General features: G+C 37.9%; 1 protein-coding gene across 1 annotated transcript; it reads right to left on the bottom strand.

Moving 5' to 3' along the window:
- Nucleotides 1-2,573: 2,573 nt before the first annotated feature.
- On the bottom strand, nucleotides 2,574-25,231 carry rnd2 (Rho family GTPase 2). Its single transcript, XM_067413053.1, has 5 exons — nucleotides 24,997-25,231; nucleotides 23,865-23,952; nucleotides 8,858-8,967; nucleotides 6,370-6,504; nucleotides 2,574-3,124 (listed from the first exon to the last, which is right to left on the bottom strand). Exons 1-5 carry the CDS (start codon nucleotides 25,105-25,107, stop codon nucleotides 2,855-2,857), a joined length of 714 nt encoding a protein of 237 aa, XP_067269154.1. The 5' UTR covers nucleotides 25,108-25,231; the 3' UTR covers nucleotides 2,574-2,854.
- Between the last annotated feature and the right edge of the window lie 2,554 nt (nucleotides 25,232-27,785).

Here is a 27,785-nt window from a genome sequence, read left to right as displayed (position 1 = left end):
TCACCCCTGTTGTCTGTTCATCTGGTTACTCGCAGATGAAGGGCATTTTGCCATTCAACAAGATCTGCCAACCAAACACACACACACACACACACACACACACACACACACACACACACACACACACACACACACACACACACACACACACACACACACACACACACACAACACACACACACACACGCTGTTTTTGTCTCATATTATGGTCTCTCCTTTGACTTCTACTGTTTTATACTGAACTAAAGGAATTGTATATAGCCTTTAACCTTAATGCAGATCCATCTGTATTTTTATATTGTCAGTAATAATTATGTATGTTTAGTTAAGTGGATTTTCTCACAGGGGAAACATTGGTTGTTGATTTCTGATTTAGCTACTATCCTCATGGAGACTTTTGATACCCATAATGTTGATGGCTACTCCTTAGAAACACACTTGTGAATTATTTTAAGACTGTGTGCCTTTGCATGCTTCTTTTTAGTTCATCATTCCTGTTCTGCCGAGCAAATGAGCAATTTCACATTCCAGTCAAAACAGTGGTTAGGGAAGGGAAGAATGTATCTTTGAATATTCAGAGAGCACATGATGACTAGCTGTCAGACACAAACACACACACACACCCCGACTAATCCTCTTACACTGCAGCCTGAGCTGTAGGGCTCGGCTGGTCATGACTGTTGCTGGCAGCCTCAGCTACCTGCTGCTGTCAGAAGCTCATCACGCCACATGTTTCTGTGTGTGTGTGTGTGTGTGTGTGTGTGTGTGTGTGTGTGTGTGTGTCTGAGGCATGAGGCATGAGGCAGTAAGTGAACGTGCTTGTGTGCATTCACTATTACAGAACATGTCAAATAAGTGTTTAATCTCAAACACGACTAATTCTAACTCATCTGTCAATCAGGGTTGGATGCATGACCTCTGTTTGTGTGTGTGTGTGCGTACATGTTCAAATGTATTTTTGAGTTTGTTCAAATTGATGGACTTCTTCTTAGAGCCTCCAGAAACCACGGCAACAGTATTCCCCTCATGCTAGACTCTGTTGTGATGTCACAAAGGGCTGTACACAGTTGCCTTGGCAATGACTGGATTTTTCTGATATGAAGCCCTAGTGGTTTTTTCGTGCATCTAACTGGCTCCAAGAGAATTTGCATACAGAAATAACCACTGTTTGCTGTATCCAGAACATTGTAATGCGGCACAAAGCCGGATTTCTTGAGTTGCTTCTCTTTGAAGTTGGATTATGGTTTTATTCCAAATTGGAAAAGACATATAAAGAACAGCATTCCCCATTCTCCTGGCCTCTACAATATAAATTAGAGTACAATATAAATAATACATTGAAACAAAATTATAATTGACCGTAAAGCCTGTTATTTTTGAACAATTGTTTGGAATCACACTTACAATGGAAATCTATGGGGCACTGCATTTAAACTCTTACAAAGCCTTGCCCCATAGATTTCCATTGTGTGCACTTACATTAATTATTCTGTACTGAAAAGTTTGGGGTCAATATATATATATATATATATATATATATATATATATATATTTTTTTTTTTTTTTTTTTTTTGGACAAACAATTCTGTTGGGCTGCTTAATATTTTTTGGAAAATTTTGATATTGTATTATGATGAATATAAAGTTCACAACAGCAGCGTTTTAACAAGTACATATAATTTTTATTAACATTATAAACGTATTTAGCATCACTTTTGATCAATTTAATGTCCTTGTTGAATAAAAGTACTGACCCAAAACCTTTTGAATGTTTGTATATAGAATAGTGTGCATATACTGTATACACACTATATGCAATACGTGTTATTATATTATTTATTCTATCGACGTATTGATATTAGTTCAAATATTGGACCTCAATGTCACACAGCCATAGTATTTCGGAACTGTGTGTATTATAACATTTATTCCTGTGCAATGCTGGCACAGTCAACCTTCAATGCAAGTGCACTGCTCACAATGAATACCCACTGTTCACAGTACTGTTAAGACTGAATGATAATGTAGTTATTTTCAAATTAAATCAACAGAGTTTAAATAGTTAAATAGTAAATTGATCACTTTATTCTTTTGTCTATACAATGAAAGTCATACAGGTTTGGGATGACATGAGGGTGAGCAAACGATGACAGAATTTTCATCTTTAGGCAAACTATCCCTTTAACTTTGATGTAACCTAGAAAACTCATCTTCTCAGTTCCCACATGAACTATTGAAATTCCAGCTCACAAAAATATACCACATCTATGCGTAGACAGCATTTGCGTTGGTGTTTTTAGTATAGTGTGAATGAAGTCTTTAAGATGGCATGGAGCATGACTGATGGTGCTGTCACACGTGTAAAGGAGCGAACAGCAGAAGTCACAGATGTCTTTGTTCTGCTAATGCTAATGCTAATCATCACTAATGCTGGGGAAAGATTCTCAGAATTCCAGGGATTTAGTTCCACACAAATGAGCTTGTTACAGATCTGCAATGTCCCAAGAGATAAAATGAAAGTATGGCACTGAAACAATTGGGGTTTGGAATATTGAAGCTGTCCAAACATAACATTTCTAGACACTTTTGTTTTAATTCTTTTTGCATTTGCTTTAACACACTTTGTGACACTTAGGTCTGCTAAATCATACAACAATGATAAAAAATAAAAGCAAACTTGAAGGTAATAAATAGAACTTCTCTGTTTAACTTATTCACACAACTGTACAGTCTTATGGGCCACATAGGACAATATGACCCCTGATGTCCGATAAATACAGAGAATCTGTGCCTTTTCTGCACATTTATTCATCCACACACACTCCCGTGACCGTATGCATGTGCATGCATTAGTCTACATGATTGTGCAACTCTTTGCTCTGTCCTCCCTGAGGGTTGCGGTGGGTTCAAGGGGCGTGGCTTGTGAGCTGACTGGCAGCAGAGGCTGATTAGATATGCGCTTGAGAGCGTGGCGCGAGGAGCTTCTCTTGAGGCTCGGGGCTGGCTCACGTCTGACGGACACGAGCGTGGTGATGTGAAAGACGTCTCGTACGCTGTTCACGCACATTCGGGACGAACATTCCACGTATGCAACTGCGCCCAGCTCGCGTGCTCGTAAACTCCCCTGATAGACAGACGGAAAGAAAGAAGTCAGCATCATTGTACTGTATCAGAACTATCCAGGAGCATTTTCTATCTAATTTCTCTCTTAAAAACAATCGCAATTTCCCCTGTCACTCTTTTGCGCTCTTTAATGGAAACCTTTTTTTGGTGTTCGTATGAATTACAGCAAAAGGAGAAGCAAATGTCAAAGCAAAAATAAACATAGCCTATTACGGCTTTCTTCACATCCTTCCTCACACTTTTCACGTCGTCAGATAATATTATTTTCTTATGGCACTTTCCTTGAATAGGGTGCAAAATTAATACCTGAAACTTCTAAAAAATGTCACTTTGTTTTTTACGAAAAAGGTTAAAGAACATGAACATATCTAACTAAATAAAAGTAGTGTGAGACCATAGTGTGTACCATTTTTATATAAAGTGCCATTTATTTCTCCCCTTACAGAGTAGAATTATAAAATAATGAAATGTTGCTACAGTGAGTTGACCCGACCAGAGCGTTGACGTAATAGAGGGAACATTTCCTACTGCTCTCTCTGTACTTCTGTTTCTATGTGTAATTATACATCTTTATTTTAGTCTGTGTGCATGCTTCAATGGTTTCAAACACAACATAAGAGCGATTGACATGACATCCCTTATGAAAAAGGAGTTAATTCAAGTACAATCAGTATACTTCTTTTAAACTAAAAATAAGAAAGTATGTCTACTTTTTTAAGTATATTATCATACTTTTTAAGTATCATTTTTCTAATTATACTTGGCTTGTAGTTGTGTTTACTCTTTTGATTGAGTAGCCTATTAAATACTTATTTCACATAGGCTGTGTCCGCTCCCTATACCCTTAAATAGGGCAAAATTGTATGGGCAATGGCTAGAGAATACCCATAATGCACTGTGAGGGTCGTGCTGAATGAATTCCAGCATATAACCAGAAGAAGTGCCCGCATCTTAATCATCCATCCATTCATTTTCCAAACCACTGGTCAAATAGGGTAATATCACACACATATAAAACCCTTTTAATTGATTATATTGTTTAAATAAGGTTTATACATGGTAGTTTCAATGACAGAATTCAATATAAATCTTTTCTGTACTCCTGGAGCTGCCCTCCCGGCGCACTCAGTGTCCAATTCACTCACTCGTTCTCATTCACTCCTTCAAATAGACTTTATTAGTAAAGTAATGTACACTGTAAAAAAAAAAATCAGGTCTCCAATTGAAAATGTTCAAGTGACTGATCACATCTTCATTTTTCAGATGGTCAAATTGAATGTCTAAGAATTTGTGAAATCTAATTTACAGAAATGCAATTTGGCCAACTAAAAATTTGAGATGTGATCAGTCACTTGAACATTTTCAATTGGAGACCTGATTTTTTTTTTTACAGAGTAGGAATTATTGAATGAGGTTATTGGAGGCAATTTCAAACCGTCTTATAAGCTTGTCTTACATTGTTTGAAAATATTGAATTATATCAAACAGTTCATAATTCTGCGTATCTGAATTTTACTGTAGGCTAGTCCACTGGTAGTGTACATATTATGAATTTCCTTCAAATCTACATTACTCTACCCCCACCACTGACTGACATTTCCAGTTATCCATGTTTTCACTGTTATATGGTGTGTGGGGGGGGGGGGGGGGGGGGGGGGGAGAGAAGATGTTTTTACAACTTGAAAACTTGAAAATCATGAAATAGAAACAAGTGACAGAAAATTGCTTACCCAATGTATCATCAAACATTAATTTTTTTTTTAAAGTTATCAAATGAAATGGCAAGAACAAATGTCAGAACAAATATTAACTTAAATATTAACAACACTACATATAGTTTTGAACATTTATTACCTATATAAAACTATAAAAAAAACATTTATTTTATTTTATTATTTTTTCTTTAGATGCACATTTGTAATTATGTAAGCACCATAAATACCATTATGTGTATCTCTACTCAACACACTGCAAGGCAATGTATTACATAATATAATTATTTACATTATTATTATTATTTATTTATTTTTATTTTATTTTCATTTTTTCTTCTATAGCAAAGTTAGACGATGTGGCAACAATGTAGCAACAAGCTACAACAATGTATTAACAAGACGATGTGGCAACAAGTAGCAACAATGTGGCGAAATTAATACTGTATTAATTTAATGCAAAAAAATACTTAATATAATAAGTTATTGTCATTATTACTTATTTATTTTCTTTTTTTTCAATATATCAGAACCTCTCCATTATATCAAAGATGATATACATATATATCTTTTTTAATTATTATTATTACTATTTATTTATTTCTGAACGTATGCATGTATATGTATGTAAAATGTATATATTATATGGTATAGTGTTTATGCATTTGTTCTCATTTTCCCCATTTTCATCCCCTTCTTCTACATCTCCTTCTCCCATCTACTTAACAAGAGGGTATAGATCATGTGTTGTGTGGATATGTGTGCATGTCCCTGCGGAGGCTTGGCCTTGGGGTCCTTACTTGCTCGACTCTTAGTGAGGTATGCCGGTTTAGATAGTGGTATTATTATAATTAGTTAAATTATTTGTTAGTATTATATCATTATTTTTTTCTCTCTTTCTCCCTCTCCTTTCCCTTCCCTTCAATTTAAAAGAAGGGGAAAAGTCAAGTCTTACATAAAAGTTCAACACTGTGTACCCCGCTAAGTCTGAGGCATCATCACATCTAACCGCCACCCTAGGTCGACGGTGTGATGTGCAGGGATAGTTTTAGGACAGTTCGTGTTCCTTTAAAGGGACTTTGAGTATACTTAAAGTATACTTTTTTACACTAAAAAGTGGGCTAGTTTAGTCCCAAGTAGTATTGAAACAGTACACTTACAAATATACTTGAACTTTATATGTATTAACAATATTCTTTCCTGTAGCTCAAACAGTAGAGCATGGCGCTAGCAACGCCAAGGTCATGGGTTAGATTCCCAGGGAAAGCAAGAACTGACAAAAATGTAAAATGTGTACCTTAAAATGCAATGTAAGTCGCTTTGGATAAAAGCGTCTGCCAAATGCAAATGTAAACTTTACTATTTATATATTTTAAACAATTTTTATATAGCCCTAGAGGAAAATAAACATATTTGTTTACAATATGTCTCTATACAAAAAAACAAATCTCTATAAAAAAATCTCTCTTAACACTTCATGTTCTAGTCTCCTGTGTTTGTGTTTGTGAATGTGAGTGTGTGTGTATACACTCACCTGTTCATGAGTGACAGGTATGAGTCTTTGTTTGGACAGTTCTCGTAAGGTGCTGACATCGGTTCTCATATCCAACTTACAGCCAACCAACACCAACTTTGCACTTGGACAATACTCCTGAGCCTCCACCTGCCACTGAAAGAACGAGAGAGAGAGAATCAGTCACTTTAAATAAAAACATCTTCTACTGTTCAAAAGTCAGAAAAACAGACAATGTAAGATTTTACATTGTTACAAAAGATTTCTTTTTTAAATTAACGCCGTTCTGTTCGCCCATCCATCCATTTATCCTTCCCTATCCAGCTATTTGTAATGTATAGACTTCAGTATTCAAATTTTAGGAATGATATTTAAATATATTATTTAGTATTCTAGCCGAAACTTGTAATAGTTGTTTATGCTGTAATACATAGATCTTGTGTCACAGTGTTTTCCTCCCTTTCTGTCATTTATGTGTGTATAATGTAGTTGTGTGAGCATGAGAGAGAGAATAAGAGAAGCAATTTGACCAGCTATTGTCTGATTACTTACATGCACATCCAAATCAAATCAGATAATATTTACACAAGTTTTTGCCAGCAAACTATACAGCAGTAGTAAATTACAACAGCTTCAAATCTCCTTTTACACCAGTGTAGCTTGAAATGATCCAGACAAAGCTCTTTTCAGGAAAATTCCTGCTAATGCATAACTACCCTGAGACAGTTATTCAGACAGCTTATTTGGGAGAATGCATGGGGCATGTGTGTGTGTACGTGTATGTGTGTGTGTGTGTGTGTGTATGTGTGCGTTATTCGCCTGCAAAGGTTCTGCAATCTCAGCTATGGCACCATTTCACAGGTTCTGAATGTGTTCAACCATCCATCAAACAGCACTGTCTGTGATCTTTAACCTTAAATGCCACCGTTAACTGGCCAATCGGAGGTCACCGCCTGCCTCTCAACATTCCACAACAGCCTTTAGCTCCGCCCCTGTGGCCTCAGAGGTGAGATGCAGAAGTGTTAAAGCCTTCAGTGTGTCTGGTGTGGCAGGGTTAGCAATTCATTAGGGCAGTTAGAGAATGAAAGGAATTTAGAGGAATTTTAGAATACTTACATCAGATTAAATAATTTTCTAATAATAATTGGAAAAAAATGTATATACACTACCCATATGCTTACAATGAATTTATTTGATCAAAACTACAATAAAAACAGTAATATTGGTTTGTTCATTTTTCAATTTAATATTGAAAGTGGAAAAATGATAAAACGGCTCATTTATTTATAATTTTTTTCCACAAAAAAGGAGAGAATTGGGCTTGATTTTATATTTTTATGTTCAGGAATAGAAAATGGATAAATGGTTTGAATATTCGATTTCCACGTGTGCGTGGGCATGAAACGCCCCTTTCCGGTGATTGGTCGACTAAAGATCAACCCGCGCCGCTTTCAGTTCTTCCGCTCCATGCAGAATAACAGTCCGCTTCTTGAAGTATTTAAATAAACTTTTTCATAGTGTAAATATGCAGCAATCTTATCTATTATTTTAGACAGCACACTGAGTTTTGGACAAGGGATGAAGTTGAAATATGATAGATATGAAAAGATTTAAATTACATTAATTAGTATCAATGTCAGTTATCACAGCCCATCTATTTTAGTTGTCGTTCTATTTGTTTTGTTGTTGTTTGTTTGTTTTTCTCATATAGCTTATAATCATTATTACCTTTATATGGGCAATTATTCTAATCTTTTTAAATATATTTGTTATCTTTAATGAAAAAATCTTAAATTTAATCAACAAATTTAATTTGAATAATAAGACAATATAGGCCGTTACCAATCTAATGAAATCAGTATCAACTAGATTCAAACTGAAAAACTGCATTTATCTGAAATAGAACTCTTTTGTAAAATGATAAATGTCCTTGATGATAACTATCACTTTCAGTCCATTCAATGTGTGCTTGCTGAATAAAAGTATTAAATTCTTATCATTCAAACTTTTCAATGGTAGTGTTTATCATTACTGTGATATAAATATATGTGATATGTGTTCATACTGCCCACTCTTCTTCCTACTCATCCCAATATCTTTTTTCCTCGTCAGACATATAGACTTAAAATTGAAAAACACACTTAAACCTTTCAGCGTTAGGCTCACACCCTCATTACCACATAATTGCTGGCATCTGTGTTTAGCTAAAGCTTGTGTTTTTGTGTAAATCCACAATGCCGTCACCCTCCAACTGCGAAACGCCCACAAACAAAAACTTCTCTTAGTCGACAATTACATTGTGTTTTCAGCGAGAGACTAGAATAATGTCATTCCAAAATGCACTTTTGCAAATATATACTCTTTTCTTTTTTTAGGAAAAGAGGAAAGGAAAGGAAAGGAAAGGAAAGGAAAGGAAAGGAAAGGAAAGGAAAGGAAAGGAAAGGAAAGGAAAGGAAAGGAAAGGAAAGGAAAGGAAAGGAAAGGAAAGGAAAGGAAAGGAGATTCTGACCTTCTTAGGGATGCTGTCTAGCGTCTCGGGTCTGCTGATATCAAAACAGATGAGCACAGCATCACAGTCTGGATACGCCAGGGGCCGTACATTATCATAATACGAGGACCCTGCAGAACAAAAGCACAGTGAGGGGTCAGGAGAAAAACGCTTCATTATGATGAAGCTGATGTTCAAATCAAAGAGCGAAATACTGCTGATGGTGCTCGCGATTGCTGTGGCATGTACAAATTATTTACAGTGGGTCATACAGCAGGGCAGATGATAAAACGAATGATGTTTCTCCAGTGGTGAGTGCCTGAGCAGGATGAGAGAGGTCAGTTTAATTCCAACACAGTCATGTATTAACTTTATAACATTAGCATCCATAATGTTCATAATGTTTTCAAGCCTCCCTTTGTCTAACGGTTTGGGGCAACTGTTAACCATTGTTTCCCAAATTCTTGACACCATTTCCAATGTAACGATTCCGAATGAACCAAGCGTAATACAGCAAACATTTTTAATCTCTGTTTTTATTCATTAAAACATTTTATACAAAATGCACATGCTAAATAATTGTTTTTTATTATTATTATACAAACCAATTCCTAAAAAGTTGGGACACTGTACAAATTGTGAATAAAAATGGAATGCAATATTTTACAAATCTAATTTACAATATATAGATATATAGATAGATAACATATCAAATGTTGAAAGTGAGACATTTTGAAATGTCATGCCAAATATTGGCTCATTTTGGATTTAATACACATTCCAAAAAAGTTGGGACAGGTAGCAATAAGAGGCCGGAAAAGTTAAATGTACATATAAGGATCAGCTGGAGAACCAATTTGCAACTTATTAGGTCAATTGTCAACATGATTGGGTATAAAAGGAGCGTCTCAGAGTGGCAGTGTCTCTCAGAAGTCAAGATGGGCAGAGGATCACTAATTCCCCCAATGCCGCTGCGAAAAATAGTGGAGCAATATCAGGAGTTTCTCCGAGAAAAATTGCAAAGAGTTTGAAGTTATCATCATCTACAGTGCATAATATCATCCAAAGATTCAGAGAATCTGGAACAATCTCTGTGCGTAAGGGTCAAGGCCAGAAAACCATAATGAAGAACCCTTTTTAAGTGCCAAAAGAGTTCTTTCTTGTCCTTATATAACCTTTTATGCTAAAAAGGTTCTATAATGAAAAGAAAGAATCCTTTTGGCACTTAAAAAGGGTTCTATATAGAACCTTTTAGGGTTCCAAATATGTAGCGCCGATAGAACCATTAAAGGTTCTATATAGAACCTTTTCTTTTAAGAGTGGCTTTTATGAACGTGACATAAAACATTGCTGGAGTGCATCTTGAGATGAAAAAACCCCTGTTATGTTATATATACATCCATTTGTGATGTTAAAAATAGAAGATAGGCAAGTTTGTCTCATAACATTATGGGATACACATATAATATTTGCATAACATGCACAGTATACACATACTCTGAATGTGAACTGCCACTCTCTACAACTAGCATACTCTCTCTGTCTTTCCTGATCTCCTTTCTCAAACTTTGCATTCATCTCTCACTCTCCTGTCCTTCCCTCGAGTGAGGACACAAATCCAGACATAGACAGTGAGAGATAGGGAGGTAAAGAGAGAGGACGTGTGAGAGTGACAATGAGTGTTTGAAGCACTGATCAAAGCTATCAGTTATTATGGGCTAGCCTCAGGAGCCACCCCATGAGCTACATGTCCCACAGTCCCCCCTGGCAGGTCTGTCAACCACAGCCACGAAAGATGGTTGAATCTAATTTCTTAGATGAGAATGCAAATAAGGATAAGAAGAAACTAATAAAAGTGTACTGAGAGAGAGCGAGAGAGACTGGAATGAAAAGAAAGACTGATACTGTGTGTTATCTGTCACCATGTTGAGTATGCTAATCCACAGGGACACATGTTTCTGTTCTCCCTACAACAGCTTCTAAAATACACGTGCTTACTAAGCTATTTAAATGAGGACACAATAAAGACTTGTATTGTTTATTTTCATATAAAGCCTTTAATGATCACCCAAGTCCTAACCGTACTTCTAGAAGAAAACCTTTATTTGCATTTTTAAAACATTTTATTAATTAAATAATAAATGGTTCCATGTTTAACCATTAGTTAACATGACCTACAACATGTATTTAGTAATTGTCTCAACATTTACTAATAAATTATTAAAATCCAAAGTTGTATCTGTTAAAGAGGGGGGGGGGGGCATGCTGTTTCGTGCATACTGAGCTTTTTACACTGTTAAAGACTTGGATTCCCACCCTAAACATAGACAAAGTTTCAAAAACTAATGTTGGACATTTGATGGAGTATTTCTGTGTCAAAAATACTCCTTCCGGTTTCTCACAAGTTTCGGAGAGTTTTTTTCGAGTATGGGTTGGCTTGACGTCGATAGAGCGGAAGGTCCTTGTATGGGCCGTACGGGCTCTTCTCCCGGTAGGGTGCGCGCACGCGTGACTAGAGCGAGAGAGGAAATGCACGCCCATAAACACTTGCTCAGGTGCAGATCCACTCGTCCGTGAACACTAATGTCGGTTATAGTCCGCGCCGCGCTCCACTTTATTCCTATGGGTGACGTCGAGCGACTTCAACGCTTCAGCACAGCATTCCGGGAAGGCAGCGCTGCATTTGAACCGATTTGAACGCAGAAATGACGGGAAGCTTCACAATATCGCTTCAGTCGCGTCGCAAAGTGGATTTCCACGGTCACTGCTGTCACAGAACTTCACCAAATCATACCAAAGAAGTGAGCTTTTGACGGAGCGGTCCCAGCGATAAAGGTTCGGTCCTGCTTTGGAAGCAGTCGGTGAGTAAAACTGCTTCAAATGTCTCTGCTGTTGGCTATCGTCGCGTGAGTAAACATCAGTAAACGATACGATCACGTGCTTCCTCATTCAAATGAGCTAACGGACTTCATTGTTGTTCTATGTATAACGTTACACTAGTCTGACGTGCAAAACCGTTTTGCTTGCTACTGCTAATGTTTAGTCGCATACAATAGTCCATAAACCGAATCATGTCCTCATAAACTGCGAGTAAACACACACAAATGTTGACAGGCCACTAAATACAGTACATACCACAGAGACGGACATCCTGCTGTTGTTGCTTCTCCTGTTCAATTTATTTCAGCCTCCGGATCTGATTCTGGATCATATCTGTATTAGCTGAGATCGATAGCGATGGGTTTCTCCACGCTTGAGGATGTCACCACTTTGTGTGCATTCGTCATTCTTTAGCTCCGCCCACACGATACGCCTCCAGGCGCTCGTTTTTTTCCGGAAAGACTCGGTACAGCCTATATTTCTTTTATAAATATAATAAAACTAAAGACTTTTTGGAGATATGAAGGATGCAATACTACTCTATAGGTACTCAAGATTGACATGAGATTGACTGAAACTGAGTGTTTTACCCCCCCTTTTACATTAGTTAATGCACTGTGAACTAACATGAACATGAACAAAGGTTAATGCTGTACAAACATATTGATCATTGTTAGTTAATACATTAACTAATGAGACAATAATAATAATAATAATAATAATAATAATAATAATAATACATTTCATTACATATTACATGTAATTATTGTTGCTAATAATAATGAAAATGAATGATGTATAAAGAAAATGAATTATAAAATTAATAATAATAATGTTACCTCACATAAAGCTATGATGATTCATGTATTTATTATTATAAATAATATAAAAGTAATAATGTTATATATTATTAGTCCTATTTTGTTATCATCATCAAGATAAAAATATGTTACCCCTTCATAAAAAGGTAAATGATTCCTACATTATTATTATTATTATTATTATTATTATTATTATTAATAGAACAATAATATTTTTTATAATTTTTCTTAGATTACGTATGAATTAAATGTTCCCTAAAAAGGACAGTCTGTCAGTTTTCCTTTTTTTTTATTGGACTTCTCTGTTCTTGCGTCAGATTTGTTCAAAGTATGGCTCAGTAAACCCAAACCCAAACATACACACACACACACACACACACACACACACACACACTCACAATGTTTACAGCTGTGCTGCATCGCAGCCTGTGTTTGTATGTGTGTGAACTCACTTCTTGTTCTTAGCATTCCTCTTGTCTACATGTTTTTTTTTGGGGATCAATTTAAAGAGCTTCTCATTTATGGTCACTCTTATATGCCAATGCAAAAACATTCAGTGTTAACAACTTTCATTTTCTGTCTTGTTTGCAGTGGGTTAAATATCACCACAATAATCTCTGCCATGTTTATTTTCAAGACGTTATTATTGTGATTACGTCTGTACTGCGGTGCTAGACATAATTTGTATCTTTTTTTTTCTTCCAAATTTGTAGAACAGTGTGTCCATATGAAACACTGACCTGATTGCTTGCCAGTAAACATTCTCCTCTTCCAGTCCCTAGATTCACCTCTTGCCAGCTGTGTGTGTGTGTGTGTGTGTGTGTGTGTGTGTGTGTCAGAGAGAGACTGAAGCAGAACTCTATGGGATGTCATTACAGATTGTTGAAGATGTAGCCGTAAGCACAAGAGTGTCAGGAGCACCACACATATGTTCACACACACATCCACAGACACCTCATTAAGACCCTTCAGAGACACAGTGGGATTACCTGTGTGAATCTGTGTTTATGTTTGCATTTCTGTAGAACTAAACAGGCCTAAGGGTGATGTGCAGATAGGTTAAGCAGAATTCAAATTCTCTAAATTCAAAAATCTAGAAATGTGGATAACTTGCAATAAATGTACATAAAGGAATGGTTCACCTCAAATGGTTAATTCAGTCATCACTTACTGACCTTCATACCATTATAAACCCTTTGAAGAGTGTTTCAACTGTTTTTGTCCATACAATGAAAGTCTACGAGGTTCAAAACAACATGGAAACCCACTCAATTTAACTGAATTCCACAGAAGAAAAGTCAAATAGCTTTGGAACAACAAAACATGTTTCTTTTTTCCTAAGCTCTATGAACAACATCTGGTCCCTGCTGTTGATTACCATTTTCAACTAATTTCTCAGAATGTCAAACAAAAATCTCATTGACAGATATGTGATTACAATGAAAGTCTTAAATGTACCATTCCAGCCCTATAGACTCTTAGAAGTGGATTTCTGTCAACACGCTGTTTTTTAGTTATACAAACTGATGGATAACTCAGAGAAAAATGCTTAAGAAAGCACACACAGTAACAAACAAAACAAATCAGACACTGTGAAACAAAAGTGAGCCTCTCATTACCATTCAGCGTTCTCATTAGTCATCAAATCATTAGTTGCTCCAGCTCTCCAGATGGTCGGACCAATACTCACATCCAGCTCTAGATTTTACAACCGCAAAAATTACTTTTCACACACATTTACTACAGATCTCTAACAAATCCTGACATTGTGACAAATTCAGATTTATCCATATGATTACATAATTTTGTAGCACTTAAAGCTAAACCCTTTTATGTCAAAATACTTCATTTTATCCCACACTCTGGTACAAAATGGCAGTTCCCTTTCTAAAGGAAAATGCATATTGATTATACTTAACATACATATTGTTAACTAAAATATACATATTAATAACCTTTGGAGGGGTTCTGTAGCCTGACAAGCCAGACCCACATCAAGATGTTTGGTCTGGAAACTCACCATAGACAGGGCTCAATCTGAGGGGCGGGATAAACGGTTGTCTTTCAAACTCCCTCTGCACGCGATAGGATAGCGGTACACCAACCGGAGCAACGACGGTGAAGGGGAGCTCGCTGACTGATTAAACATTCACCATATCCGGTCGGCTAAACTCCGAACACATCTTCCCTTTTTAAGAATGACTTCAGTGCCGCTCTTTGTTCTTTTCTCAGAGGAAAGCTTAACTCCAAGTCTTCCGGAGGCGCGGGCAGAGCTGATTCGAAAGACCGCCGCCGTTCGCCAGTTTCTGTGTTTACTAGAAGACTTTGTTACTAGAAGCACGCAAACGCAACTCGGCCGTCGTCATTATGGCCCCGCCCGCCGACTCTATAGCCTACCTACACGATGTGATTGGGCCGTCCAGATACTGAGGAATACAGCTCAGATAGGAATTGAGAGTTGCTAGACCACACTTGCGGGCAAATTAAATTTGCTGCCGCTAGGGTGCGTCTAGATTTCTAGGCTAGGGGTTCTGCCCTTATGTTAAAGGGGGGGTGAAACACTCAGTTTCAGTCAGTGTCATGTCAATCTTGAGTACCTATAGAGTAGCATTGCATCCTGCATATCTCCGAAAAGTCTTTATTTTTTTATAATTATATAAGAAAGATGCGCTGTTCCGAGTCTTTCCGAAAAAAGCAGAGCGGGTGGGGGCGTGTCGTGTGAGCGGAGCTAAATAATGACGTGTGCCCGCTGCTGCTTTTGTGTTGAGTCGAGTGCGTCGTAAAGCTGTGTCATCCCTAACAGCGGGAAAAAAACTTTATTCAAAATAAAAATATGGCTTTTAATCAGATACAGCCATACATCTATGATCCGGAATCAGACCCAGAGGCTGCAGTTGAACAGGAGCAGCAGCAAAAACGACTAGAGCAGGACGTCTCTATGTGGTACAAGTTATACACTAACTATATAATATGCTTAGCGACTTGTGTTATTTACATATTTATACTTGAATTATATCGTCGTATTTTTGTCTTTGAAGGTGTACATGTGGGAAGTGCAGTTGTGCACGTGTGTGTGTGTGTTTGCGCGTGGTTTGTGTAGACAATTGTAACGTTAGTAAGCGGACTGGTTTTGCACCGCAGGCTAGTGTTTACATAGATAGACACGGAATAGTAGCGCATTTGAATGAAGAAGCGTGCTTATTTAGTTCAACATATTTCCCCCCTCTTTGTGTATTGTTGTTTGGAGTGCTTTTACAATACACAAACATAAAGTTACACATATAGTGGCCAGCTAAACAAATGTACACGCACTACACATCGCATGCTCCATTGATCAATTAACTATATGTGATCATGTTTGGGCTACTTGATGAGCATAGGCAAAAACACAGACATTTGAAGCAGTCTTACTCACAGCCTGCGGTTCTAACGTTAGGACCTTTATCGTTGGGACTGCTCCATCATTCAGCATTAGGCGATTGGAAAAGCCGGCGTCAAGCTGGGCCTTGTTTATGAAACAGTCGGCACCGAAATGCAGCGAACAGATATAAACATTTGCGCAACTCAGTTGCTGATCCGGAAAAGCAAATTACATCCACTGTTGCCTTAACGCGGGGGTTTTGGGGAATCTGTGCAGGACTGTCTTGGTCTGGCAACCAAAAACACACTTTTTTGGTGACATTGTTATGTGCACATCACCTGTGTAGCGCAGCCTACGAGCCAGCGCTTTGATGGGCATAGCCTGTTACTTTCGCTCTCTCCCTCTCTCTCTCTCTCTCTCTCACGCTCTTCCGGTAGAATTGTCCGTAAGGCCCATACAAGGAAATTCCGACCTATTAACGTCAAGTGGACCCATGATCGAAAAAAACTTGCCGAAACTTATTACTAACCGGAAGTAGTATTTTTGACAAAGAAATACTCCCATCAAACGTCCACCTTAACTTTTGAAACTTTGTCTATGTTTAGTATGGGATTCCAAGTCTTTAACAGTGTAAAAAGATCAGTATGCATGAAACAGCATTTCACCCCCCCTTTAAAAAATCTAAAAGTGCCATTTAGAGTTAATATTATTAATAATAATAATAATAAGGAAATTAATCATACATAATGTTTAGTTTTTCATTGATTGATTTATTCTGACATTCTGTTCAGAAAAAATAAAATCACATCTCACTTCTGGTGACAGATTTGTTCATATGGTTGGTTACATCATTTTGTTAGACTGGGTATATCCAGTCCAATCTGCCGGCAATTTGATTTCACCCTGCAGCTAAGGCTGGAAACCTGTACATATTTCTATACTGCTTCTGTTACAATTCTGCCGGAACCAATCACAAACTGGCTTGCCTGGCGCGCTTGGGAGGTTTAACACTAACGGATAGAGAATCAATAGATTGTTGGTCTGATTGATTAAAGGACTATCCAATTGTGTACAGAGTCATTTGAGCTATGCCAGTTGATCATGCCTCTTGTGCATTAGAAAATACAGAGTAGACTCCCCAGACCAATGTTCAGTCTTAAAAGATTTCGCTTGGGTCTGGTGATAACCAGACAGTAATGTTGTAGCACTTAAAGCTAATTCTTTACATGTCATTTTTTTTAATTGTCAAATTAAAAAATGTAATTAAGTTGTCTTAATGTGTGGAGACAACTATAAGCCGTTGTTATCTTGAAAATAAAAATGCTTATTTTTTAGTTAACATTTGTCTGTCACACGGGTTAGGCAGGAAGATGAAGATAGATGATTAAAGTTCAAAATGTAGTTTAATAACAAATGATACAAACAGCAGGCAGGCATTAACACATCTATACAGAACGGTGACTGGACAAAGAGAGCAGGCAAGGGTGCGACTTAAATACTGAACACAAACAAGGTAATTGACTGAACACAGCTGAACTGAACTAACTAACAAAGGTGACCAGAAAAACAGATGAGTGGTGGGAAACAAAGAAACACGCGACTGAAGAAAACAAACGCAACTCTGACATTGTCAAGATAGACAAAGATTTTGTAGCTGATTCTACTTCTGGCTCATTGATCACACTAGAGATGAAAGGTCAAGTCCAGTGCATTGCATTGTGGGATACAGTATTTCATGTCGTTTGCTCTGTTGCATGCTGATGCTGCACATTCATCCCAAACGTAAAAGGTCATCTTGGTATTCTCTGCATACAACAAATGCATGCCACTTACATACTTCAGTATAGTTGCGTAATATGCAAGTTGAATATATCCCTGCGTCTCAATTCGCTCCCTAGTTCACTAGTCAGGGCACTGATCAGGACATAAGTCAGTGGGCTGACTCCCTGATCAGTGCCCTGACTAGTGAACTAGGGAGCTGATTGAGATGCACCCTATGACTTAGTATGCTAGTAGTATGCTGGTGTGCATTTGGTGGTGAAAGTGAATAAAGAAAGCACCATTAATGCCCGTGGCCATACATTGGGAAATGCTTTAGTTTAGCATTTACATACTTCCATTTGCCTTTAATTTTGTCTCCAAGGTACACCAATTTGGTAAGACAATATTGTCCAATAAAGCACCTCTAAATATAAATATACTTTTGCACACATGGCCACTTGGGCGCCTGGCTATTGTCAAAAGGACTGACTGACACCATTTTTAAACAGTGATAAAGTTCACAACCAGTTGAACTTCATTATCATGCTGAAATGTGGATTCTTGTGTCCCAGACAGGGTATGAGAGCACTTACAGTAAAGAGAAGATTTACTCTCGGCAGGGTTACAGTCTGACCCCAGCGCAACCCTACAGAGCAACAACAACAGTGGGAGAGGAAAACATTCCCATAGGAACTTAAAAATGGAGATGACAAGAAAAGAAATTCCCATAAAGGACTTTTATAGCAGGGTGGGGAAACATGCAGAGGCCTAAAGCGGGGGATTTATGGGTCAGGCTTGCTGAGAAACCCCTGAAGTGTGTGTCAGGACGAGTGTGTGTCAGCAGTAGTGTAGCTTAACACCAAGTGTGCTACAATCCACACTGACAGTACTGTCCAAACACACACATGCACAGCCCTGAACATATTAAATAAGTTCGGGCTAACTTGTTGGCTTGTGTTAGAAGAGAAGAGAAGCTAGAATCCACACAAAGCCATTTATATTACAGACCTCACCCAACACATACAGTCCAGAACTCAAGAGCAATATAACAGGATCATGTCCTACTCTACATTCATAAACCCTGTATTGTCTATTGTGTATTGTTAAATCAAAGCAGTGAGAGTTCTGCTACCCGACTCTTTGTAGTTTAGCCATCACATATTTGAATCAATTTCAGTCACTCTAATACAAAAACACTAGGGGTCTGCCAGGCCATGGGAGCGGTCAGCAGTCAGCAGGGACAGGAATAAACTACGTCCGTGCACAGACTAGACTGGCACCAGGATTTGTTACATTAGAATGTTTGCTATTGCATCTATCTGTCTATCCTTGAGGAAGTTTCCAAATGTGCAGTCCCAGAGTCTGTCCAAATCAGTCTGTAGCCTCTAGAGAGCACAATGCATAAGTAACAAGCAGATCACTGGCTATGTTATGTGAGTGGAATACTAGTATACTACCCATGGCATACTGCCAAATGTAATATGGATTTTAAAGGGCACCTATTATGCCCCTTTTAACAAGATGTAATATAAGTCTCCGGTGTCCTTCAGAGCGTGTCTGTGAAGTTTCAGATCAAAAAATCCGAACAGATCATTTAAAATACCATTTTGAAACTGGCAATTTTTGGGTTTGATAAAAATTAGCTGTTTTGTGTGTGTCTCCTTTAAATGCAAATGAGCTGCTGCTCCCCACCCCCAGAGGGCGGAGCCTTCGCAGCTTGTGAACATGCCATTGAAAACTAAAACATGATACATCTGTTTGGCTTTGATTATCATCTCTATCACAGACACGTTCATGTGACTTTGCAGTTCTTCATCATCATGAAATGTTATCATCTGCATGCGTTTTAAAGCCTTATCACTCTCAACTTGAGCGCACACATCTGACACTTGTCGGTGTGTCCGTGAGTATTAAACAGGTCTAGTTCTCTTTCATGTGTTATTACGATTAAACTGTCGCATTCTCACAAGGTTCTCATGAAAAAAGCTGGTTATGTCTGTGCATGTATGCAGCAAGCACAGAAATCTGTGTAACGTTACTAAAGTGACAGCAGTGTAATATACAGTACCTACTTCTATATCTGCTGTTAATACGAATCAAACAACAAAAGATAAACTGAAAATCACTCACTGCTCTTGACTGAATAACTTTAGTAGGTTTTTTAAGAACACATTTCTTACTTGAATGCTGCTGTTAAATGCTCTGGCAAGGCGATAAGCATGGCAGACTTTGTACAGCTCTCCGAGGGCGGGGTCTATGCTAATACAGAAGTGTCCATCAACAATTGTGGGCGTGTCACTCTGCCAGGAATCTGCAAATGGCTTGTTCTGAGACTTTGCTTATGATTTATGGGGATTAAATGGGACATTTATATTCAAACATTTATATTCATATTATTTTGCATAATAGGTGCCCTTTTAAAATATGTATTTATTATACGAGAATGTGGAACAGTGTACACCATCATACATGTGGTGTGAAATTATTGTGCATATAATTAAATGATAAAACAGGTAAAAATCTGTGATATTATTTCCATCAAAGCTGCTTAAATGCAAGCCTAAAAGGTTAGAAAAAATAGCGCAACGCTGCAGTATGCAGGGAAGGAGACCAGAGGCCTTTTTTAATAGATGTCAATGGAGGCTTCACTAAACTGAATAAACTGCTTTTTTGGGAAAACGGCTTATCATTTAATGAATCGATAGCCTCACAGCTAATCTTTAACATGTTTGCTCTTAAACATTCATTTCGAATTTGATCTATTTTTAGACTTGACACAGAGAAAACAATGGTGTTTTATAAGAGAAGTCACAGACAACTGTGCGACAGGTAGGATCCAGTTTATAGGTATGTTCGAAATCGGCTGCGGCTGGATTTACCCATTTGGCGAGTGAGAGTTGCAGCGTGCAGGCGGGGAGGAGCTGCAAACTAACTCTTTCTGCTGACACTTGTGCTGTGGTTGCATACTTTATCACAGATTAAGTGAAATAAATGCAATATTTGTCAATATTAATTTTCATTGCGTGATTTATAAACTCCGATTAGTTTGAAAACTGTTTAGAAACGTCCACTTTTGTTGACCCCATACTCAAATAAACTAGCTGACTGCTCTCTAATTGCTCTCGGGGTACTCACTTGGTGTCGACGCAGTCTCAAGTCGGACAAAAGTCGTAATGCACTGCTTCAGTCAGCTGCCGATCAGTCTGTTCACCGCTGTATGAAGTCGAACAAGCCTTATGGCTTTTCTCATTCATTTTTATGGTATACACAAACGGTGATTGACTCTCACAACTCGAAATTCAACGAAATTCAATGACATCAAGGCTGTAATGTGATTGGTTATAAAGTCAAACATGATCTAAAGTAGCTGTTACACCTTTTTCAATGATAGAGCTATGGACCATTGTATCTCCAAATAAATAGACTATCTCTGCTTCTGGTTCAGGTCAAGTGCCGTGCATTGTGGGACACCGTATTGTGAACCATGTTCTCTGCTGTACACTCTAAAAAAAATTAGTGCTATTTGGCACTAAAAGTGGTTCTTGGCTTGTAATCATAGGGGAACCACTTTTGGTGCCAAATAGCACCATATTTTTAAAGGTGCTCTATGTCAAATGGTGCTATGTAGAAAGAACCCATAAGTGCCATATCGCATTTTATTTCTTCCTCAATAATGGTGCTAAACAGCACCAAAAGTAGTTATTTGGTGTGTAAAGAACCTTTAAAGGGGCTTGAATGGTTCTTTGTATGGTAGTGGTGCTATATAGCACCTTTATCACCCCAAAGAACCGCTGAAGAACCGCTGAAGAACCATACAGAGGCTTAACAGGTTCTGTATATGGTAACGGTGCTATATAGCACTTCAGTCATCCCAAAGAACTGTGGAAGAACCACTGAATCACCAAGATTTGTTGCTATACAGCACTTAAAGTGGTTCCCCTATGATTACAAGCCAAAGAACCACTTTTAGTACATAGCATCGTTTTTTTTTAGAGTGTATACTGCACAGTTGGGTACAGAAATGTAGTAGGTCAGTCAAGTTTTTTGATGATTTCTTTAAAATAAGTAAATAAATTTGGGCACAGCCATTGTAATGTGTATGTGTCAAGAATTCCGGGCTTTTCCACTTTTATTTTTGCTGTACAAAGACTGTCCATTATGCTGCTTGATTTTGCAAACTGCTAGCTGTTATTATATTATTTTAATCTAATATCATAACCATTTACACACTGGGTTGTAGCGCAAGTTATTTTACCATGTGCAGCATTTTGTTAGACTGGGTAAACCCAGCTAGCCAGACAAGCCAGACCCACATCAAGATGTTTGGTCTGGAAACTCACCATAGACAGACAGGGCTCAATCTGAGGGGCGGGATAAACGGTTGTCTTTCAAACTCCCTCTGCACGCGATAGGATAGCGCTACAACCAACCAGAGCAACGTGAAGCGGAGCTAGTTGACAGATTTAACTTTCACTGTATCTGGTCGGCAAACAGGGCCGGCTCTAGCTCTTTAGTTGCTCTAGGCGAGAAGGAGTTTTGCGCGCCCCTGCCCCGCCCCACTTTTATCGTCTCTAATTCAGCACATGTCTGTTTACCTAGGCCTACCCCTAACCATGAAGCACTTATTATTAAACACGTTAGACGCTTTATTTCCACTTTTCTCATATTTTCTCACTTTTTATTGAAAATAAATGCCTTTCCGATCTGATATGTGATGGGAAAAGGGAATAGAGCGAGTGTGGCAAAAGGCGGATTCGAACCTCTGATCGATATGCGTCAAAACTTGATAACATACACCTTACTCCTACATTACAGCTACTGTAGAGAACACGGTGATTTCCGTAATTTTGTCTATCCCAATCAATCTTTAAGTAGCCTAAAACACAGCATATTTGTGTTTAATGTAAATAATATGGCATCTATCATTACTCCAGTAAAAAACAAAAACAAAAAAAAAACGAATATTTATAACGAACTGGACTTTTGATATTTAAATTACATCCATGTAGGTTATTGTAGATTATTGTCAGTGAAGTTATGTTTGCAATATGTAGTAATACATAGAAAACTAGCAAATGATAGCTTAGTGACAATATTAATAATATTTATAAAATAAATATTAGTTGATAATACTAAGTAATTTTATTTTGTTTGACAATGTATTGGCTGAGATAAGAAGAATAACCTCTATACTGGGCTTTCTTTCGATTTTCTTTCTTTCTTTCTTTCTTTCTTTCTTTCTTTCTTTCTTTCTTTCTTTCTTTCTTTCTTTCTTTCTTTCTTTCTTTCTTTCTTGAATGACTCACTGAATGACTTCAGTGCCGTTCTTTGTTCTTTTCTCAGAGAAAAGCTTAACTCCAAGTCTTCCAGAGTCGTGGTCAAAGCTGATTCAAAAGACCGCCGTTCGCCGCTTCTGTGTTTACTAGAAGCACGCAAGTGTAACTCCAAGTCTTCCAGAGTCGTGGTCAAAGCTGATTCAAAAGACCGCCGTTCACCAGTTTCTGTGTTTACTAGAAGCACGCAAGCGCAACTCTGCCGCAATTATGTTAAGCCTTGCCCACCTACTCTATACACGATGTGATTGGCCTGACCAGAGTTTGGCTTTTACAGCTCAGAAGTGTATTGAGAGTTGCTAGACGACACTCGCGGCAGATTAGATCTGCTGCTGCTAGGGTGCGTCTAGATTTCTAGGCTAAAACACAGCCTGATCTGCCGGCGATGTGAGTCTGGAAATTTCGCTGAGTCATTAATTTCTACTGCTTCTGTTAGACTTTTGTGGGAGTCACTCAATCACAGACTGGCTTATCCACCTATTGGCGTGTTAACCACAATGACAGATAGAGAAATGATGGGTCGTTGGCATAGACTGCTCCTTGCCTGTTGATCACGCCTCTTGAGGTCTGATTGGTTGAAGGACTATCCAATTGCATACTGAATCATTTGAATATTCTTATCAGACCTCTTGTGCAGTAGAAAATACAGAGCAGACTGCTCTGACCAATGTTCAGTCTTAGATTGAGCTTGGTCTGGTGATAGCCAGACAAGCATTTTGTTATTCTTCTAGTTGTTTCCCAATAGCAGCAAATTAATTGGAAGTCTTGGCACATTCACAGAAAATAATCAATTCTGAGTTGAAAAATATTCTGGATGAAAACGGCATACTATTCTGGACAATGGTTTCATTTGATGCCATGCCAAATCTCACCTGATGTATCCCACATGTTCAGCTCGATGCGGTGCTTATCGATCTCAAAGCTCGCTGTGTAGTTCTCAAACACTGTGGGCACATAATTCTGCAATGCAAAATCATATCACTGGTGAATCAGTTTAGTCTCCTATGACAGCACATCAACTATTTAAATCACCATGAAACAGAAGTTGAGAGTCTATTCTTCCCTATTGTGATGTATGTCTGAGTAAAAACGGCTTCTCAAACAAGAAAAAAAATGTGGGCCGGGACTTGGTTTGGTCCAATTGATTGGATGGTTGTGGTTTGCTATTGCTGTGATGTCATGTGAGTGACAGGTTGTCCCGCCCTAACATCAGTAAACGTCATCGGCTGCAAGAGGGAGGGGAGGTTATTTTGATTAAAGATTATGATGGCAGCACATGATTTAAAAAAAAAAAAACTATAACAATAATGTAATCTACACGGATAAAGAATTTATAATAAATATTGCAACATTTCATAAAAAAGAAGAGTCGATTTCTTTGTGACTTTAAAACAGCTTACTTTGTGTGAGATCAACATGCAATGTAGGCTATAAATAATAAACCAATAAATAATGACAGTCTTGTTTTATCCGAAATGAATCCTATACCTCGCGCAGCCCACGGATCTATTCTTCTTAAAATAAACTGCATGGTTTGTTCTAATTTGAGAAGTAAAAGATTGATGTTCCCTTGGCTACCATCGAGTTGGTCAGATTAGTTCTGAACACATACTCGCTGTGTATTTATGCAAGTGGCCCTAAAATAACTTTTAAAGTTTTGTATTGAAATGTTATTTGAAAAGAAGATACGGCGGTCTCACTTTAGACGTCCAGGCTAAACCCCCGAGCGAGGCTCCAATAAATTTCTTTCTATCCAGGTGCGCTCCAGTGAGACATGCACGGGGCATCATGCAATTTATTTAACTCATAACAATTTATAAACTTGAATAGCATAATTTTGTCAACTTTTAATGCAACCTACAGATGTGTATTGCTTTAAAACAGACATAGCCTACTATTAGGCGGCTACTGACTAATTGTCATCATCCCATTCGTCTAATTTAATAACTTATTTTTTTGTTTTAATAGTAATGCAATTAATGATAAATAATATGCTGGGTTCACCTCTGGGTAGCTGTCCTTGGCGAACACATGCAGCAGCGCCGTCTTTCCACACTGAGTGTCACCGACCACCACGATCTTACAGCGACTGCACTGTCCCTCCATCATCATCATTATCAGCACTGTCCTAGCGCTTAACGAACACCATCCGCTGCCTGATAACGGCTCTTTATAACGCCGAAATAATGATTCAGAGTGAGTCTGTCTGAGTGGACGTGTGTGTGCCAGGGAGAGAGTCCACTCACACTGGCGCGCGCCCCTCCCCGTCCTCTTGTCAGTCTCCTGGTTCCCACGGTGACACCACGCGCTGAGTCTCGCCGCCTCTCTCGCGTCATGAGCCGGGCATGCGGGTCGGGCTGCCTGCTGCCCCTCGACTCAGTCAGCAGCAGCAGCAGCGGCGGCAGCAGCAGTCTTGATTTCCTGACACGATGCGATCTAGCCTTCATACTGTGGTTTGGACATGGTGTAAATTAAACGACCCCTCTGGCTCGGGTTTGGAAATTGTTTTAACGATGTGATTTAACGCATCACTGAATCCCCCATCCAGGGTTCCCAAGGTCATGAAAAATCTTATAAAAACATCATGCACTCGGAACATATTTGTGGAACTTTAGCAAAAGTCAGAAAGTGATAGCCTATACTATAGGCTACCTGATATCTTGGGGGAAAAGATGGCATGAGTCATCTGAAATACAGAGTCTATTCTCCATCTTTGATTTCACGACTTCACACTTATATCATTAAATAGAGTAAAGATTATGCGTATTTGGCGTGCTGTCGGAATTTGGCCCGTACCCAGAGTAGGCCTACCCAGTGTGTGTGTGTGTGTGTTTACATGTCATTACATTGAACAAATGTCCCCCACAATGTAATTAACCCGAGATCACCTACATTGGGGACCAGCAGCGGTCACCAATGTAAATTCATTTATAAACATAGCCTATCCTACTAAATGATGTTTTTTTGAAAATGTCCAAATGCAGCACGTGTCCTGGTATGGGTAGGTTTAGGGGCAGGGGCAGTGCAGGGCGATAGAATGTACAGTTTGTGTACAGTGTAAAATCCATTACGCCTATGGAAAGTCCACACAATTCACAAAACTGCAATGTGTGTGCGTGCGTGCGTGTTTGAGTTTAATAATGTCAGTATAAATTAAAAATGTATGTTTTCTCAGTTATTTGAAAAATAGTTAAGATTAACTTTTTTAATGAATAGGCAATCCATTCCTTTAGCGTAGGCTAATAGCATGCCTATAGTTCTTTTAATTGGTAAATATTACATTTTATTACATGTTATTACATTTTACAATTGTTTCAATGGTTCTAAAGTTGTCAATAGCCTTCATTTATTTTTCTGGCAAAATTTGCAAGTTGTGCCTAGAGTATTTCGGATTCATTGAATAGGCCTAAGTAATGGCGCTATCTTCTGTTTATTGAGGGAAGTGCATATTTTGTGCTAGTGCGTCTGTGTTCGCTTATTTTAGCCCACTGCACGATTTGTGCACGAATGCAATTATAATTGTTTTGATTGACCTTTTTTCAGATTCCCGGCTTCTCAGAAGCGGATGAAAATAGTCTGTTGAGTCAGCTTCGATATAGAGGTAAGACTAGGCCTACATAACATGTATTTTCGGTGTTCCAATTTGCTCAAATAGCAAAAAAAAAAATCCACAATAGTGTGTTCTCAATTTTCAATAAGAGGAAGAAATTGACATTGATAACGGCATGCAGACAGAGGAAATGTAAATTTGACCGTCAAGCATTATAGCCTAGATTTTTTAAGTAATACTGCAGTTTTAGTTACATGTAGAAACATAATTTTTTTGGACACAAAGCTGTTTTACTGCAATTCGAAAGTAGCCTACTCAATGAATGAATGAATGAATGAATTTTTATATAGTGTCATGCACTCATGGTGCCCATGCAGACGTGGGCTTATAACACTATCCAGTCATTAGGAAAGATATCCATCCAAATTGTGTATATATACAATATAATAAGCCACAACATCCTGACATAATCACAACTAAATCCTCATCTAGGGTACAAAGTCTTTTGTCTTAATGTCCATGCCTTCTCAACAAAGGTTGCCATACAAAAAAATTCATTTTCAAATAACCAAAACATAATTTCACCTTCAGCGAGCCAAGACAGATCTTTTTTTTTCTGTTATGTTCATATTATACAAACCAATTCTTAAATTATATTAATAAAATACAGCTGCAATGAAGTATTACTAAAATACAACCACAATATAATTGCGGTAGTACTGCAATGCATAGCTAATTTGACTAAAAGTAGCCTACAATTACAATAATGTGCAATACTAATAAAATGCTGTACAATGGCATTGAAATACAACCAGAATAGGTTTCTGCAATATAATGAATTAATGTAGCCTACAAAACAACATTGAATGTCTCCAGCTGCAAAGCAACAATAAATCTGATTTTACTTTTATATAAGTAAAAGACAATGTAATGTGTTAATTAACAAATCATACAATCATATTTCTGCTCTTATTATTCAGGGAGGTGTTTGTTTTTTGAAGAGCTTGCCTTTATCTCAGATGTGGAAACACTATTTTTGTAGTCTGGGAAAACAAGCACACACAAAAATCACAGAAAATCAATTACAGTCTTTACCAAAATATAATAGCTTAAAATGAATCTTGAAATGTGGTGTTCTTGAAATGAAGTGTTTGTGATATGGTATATTGGTCAGCATTAATAATGACATTAATAGTTCAGCCAAAAAGAACATTTCTGTCATTAATTCCTCTCCCTAATGTCG

Source organism: Pseudorasbora parva, chromosome 2 (assembly GCF_024679245.1).
Source record: "Pseudorasbora parva isolate DD20220531a chromosome 2, ASM2467924v1, whole genome shotgun sequence".
NCBI lineage: Eukaryota > Metazoa > Chordata > Actinopteri > Cypriniformes > Gobionidae > Pseudorasbora > Pseudorasbora parva.
This window is presented reverse-complemented; position numbering and strand designations above follow the sequence as displayed.

Bases quoted from the DNA above. Each gene is read 5' to 3' on its own strand.
- rnd2 (XM_067413053.1), bottom strand. From the start codon at position 25,107: ATGATGATGATGGAGGGACAGTGCAGTCGCTGTAAGATCGTGGTGGTC. The intron at 8,968-23,864 runs GTGAGATTTGGC...TTTGTTCTGCAG, and splicing joins GAACATGTGGGATACATCAG to GGTCCTCGTATTATGATAAT. The intron at 6,505-8,857 runs GTCAGAATCTCC...TCGTTCTTTCAG, and splicing joins TAGACAGCATCCCTAAGAAG to TGGCAGGTGGAGGCTCAGGA.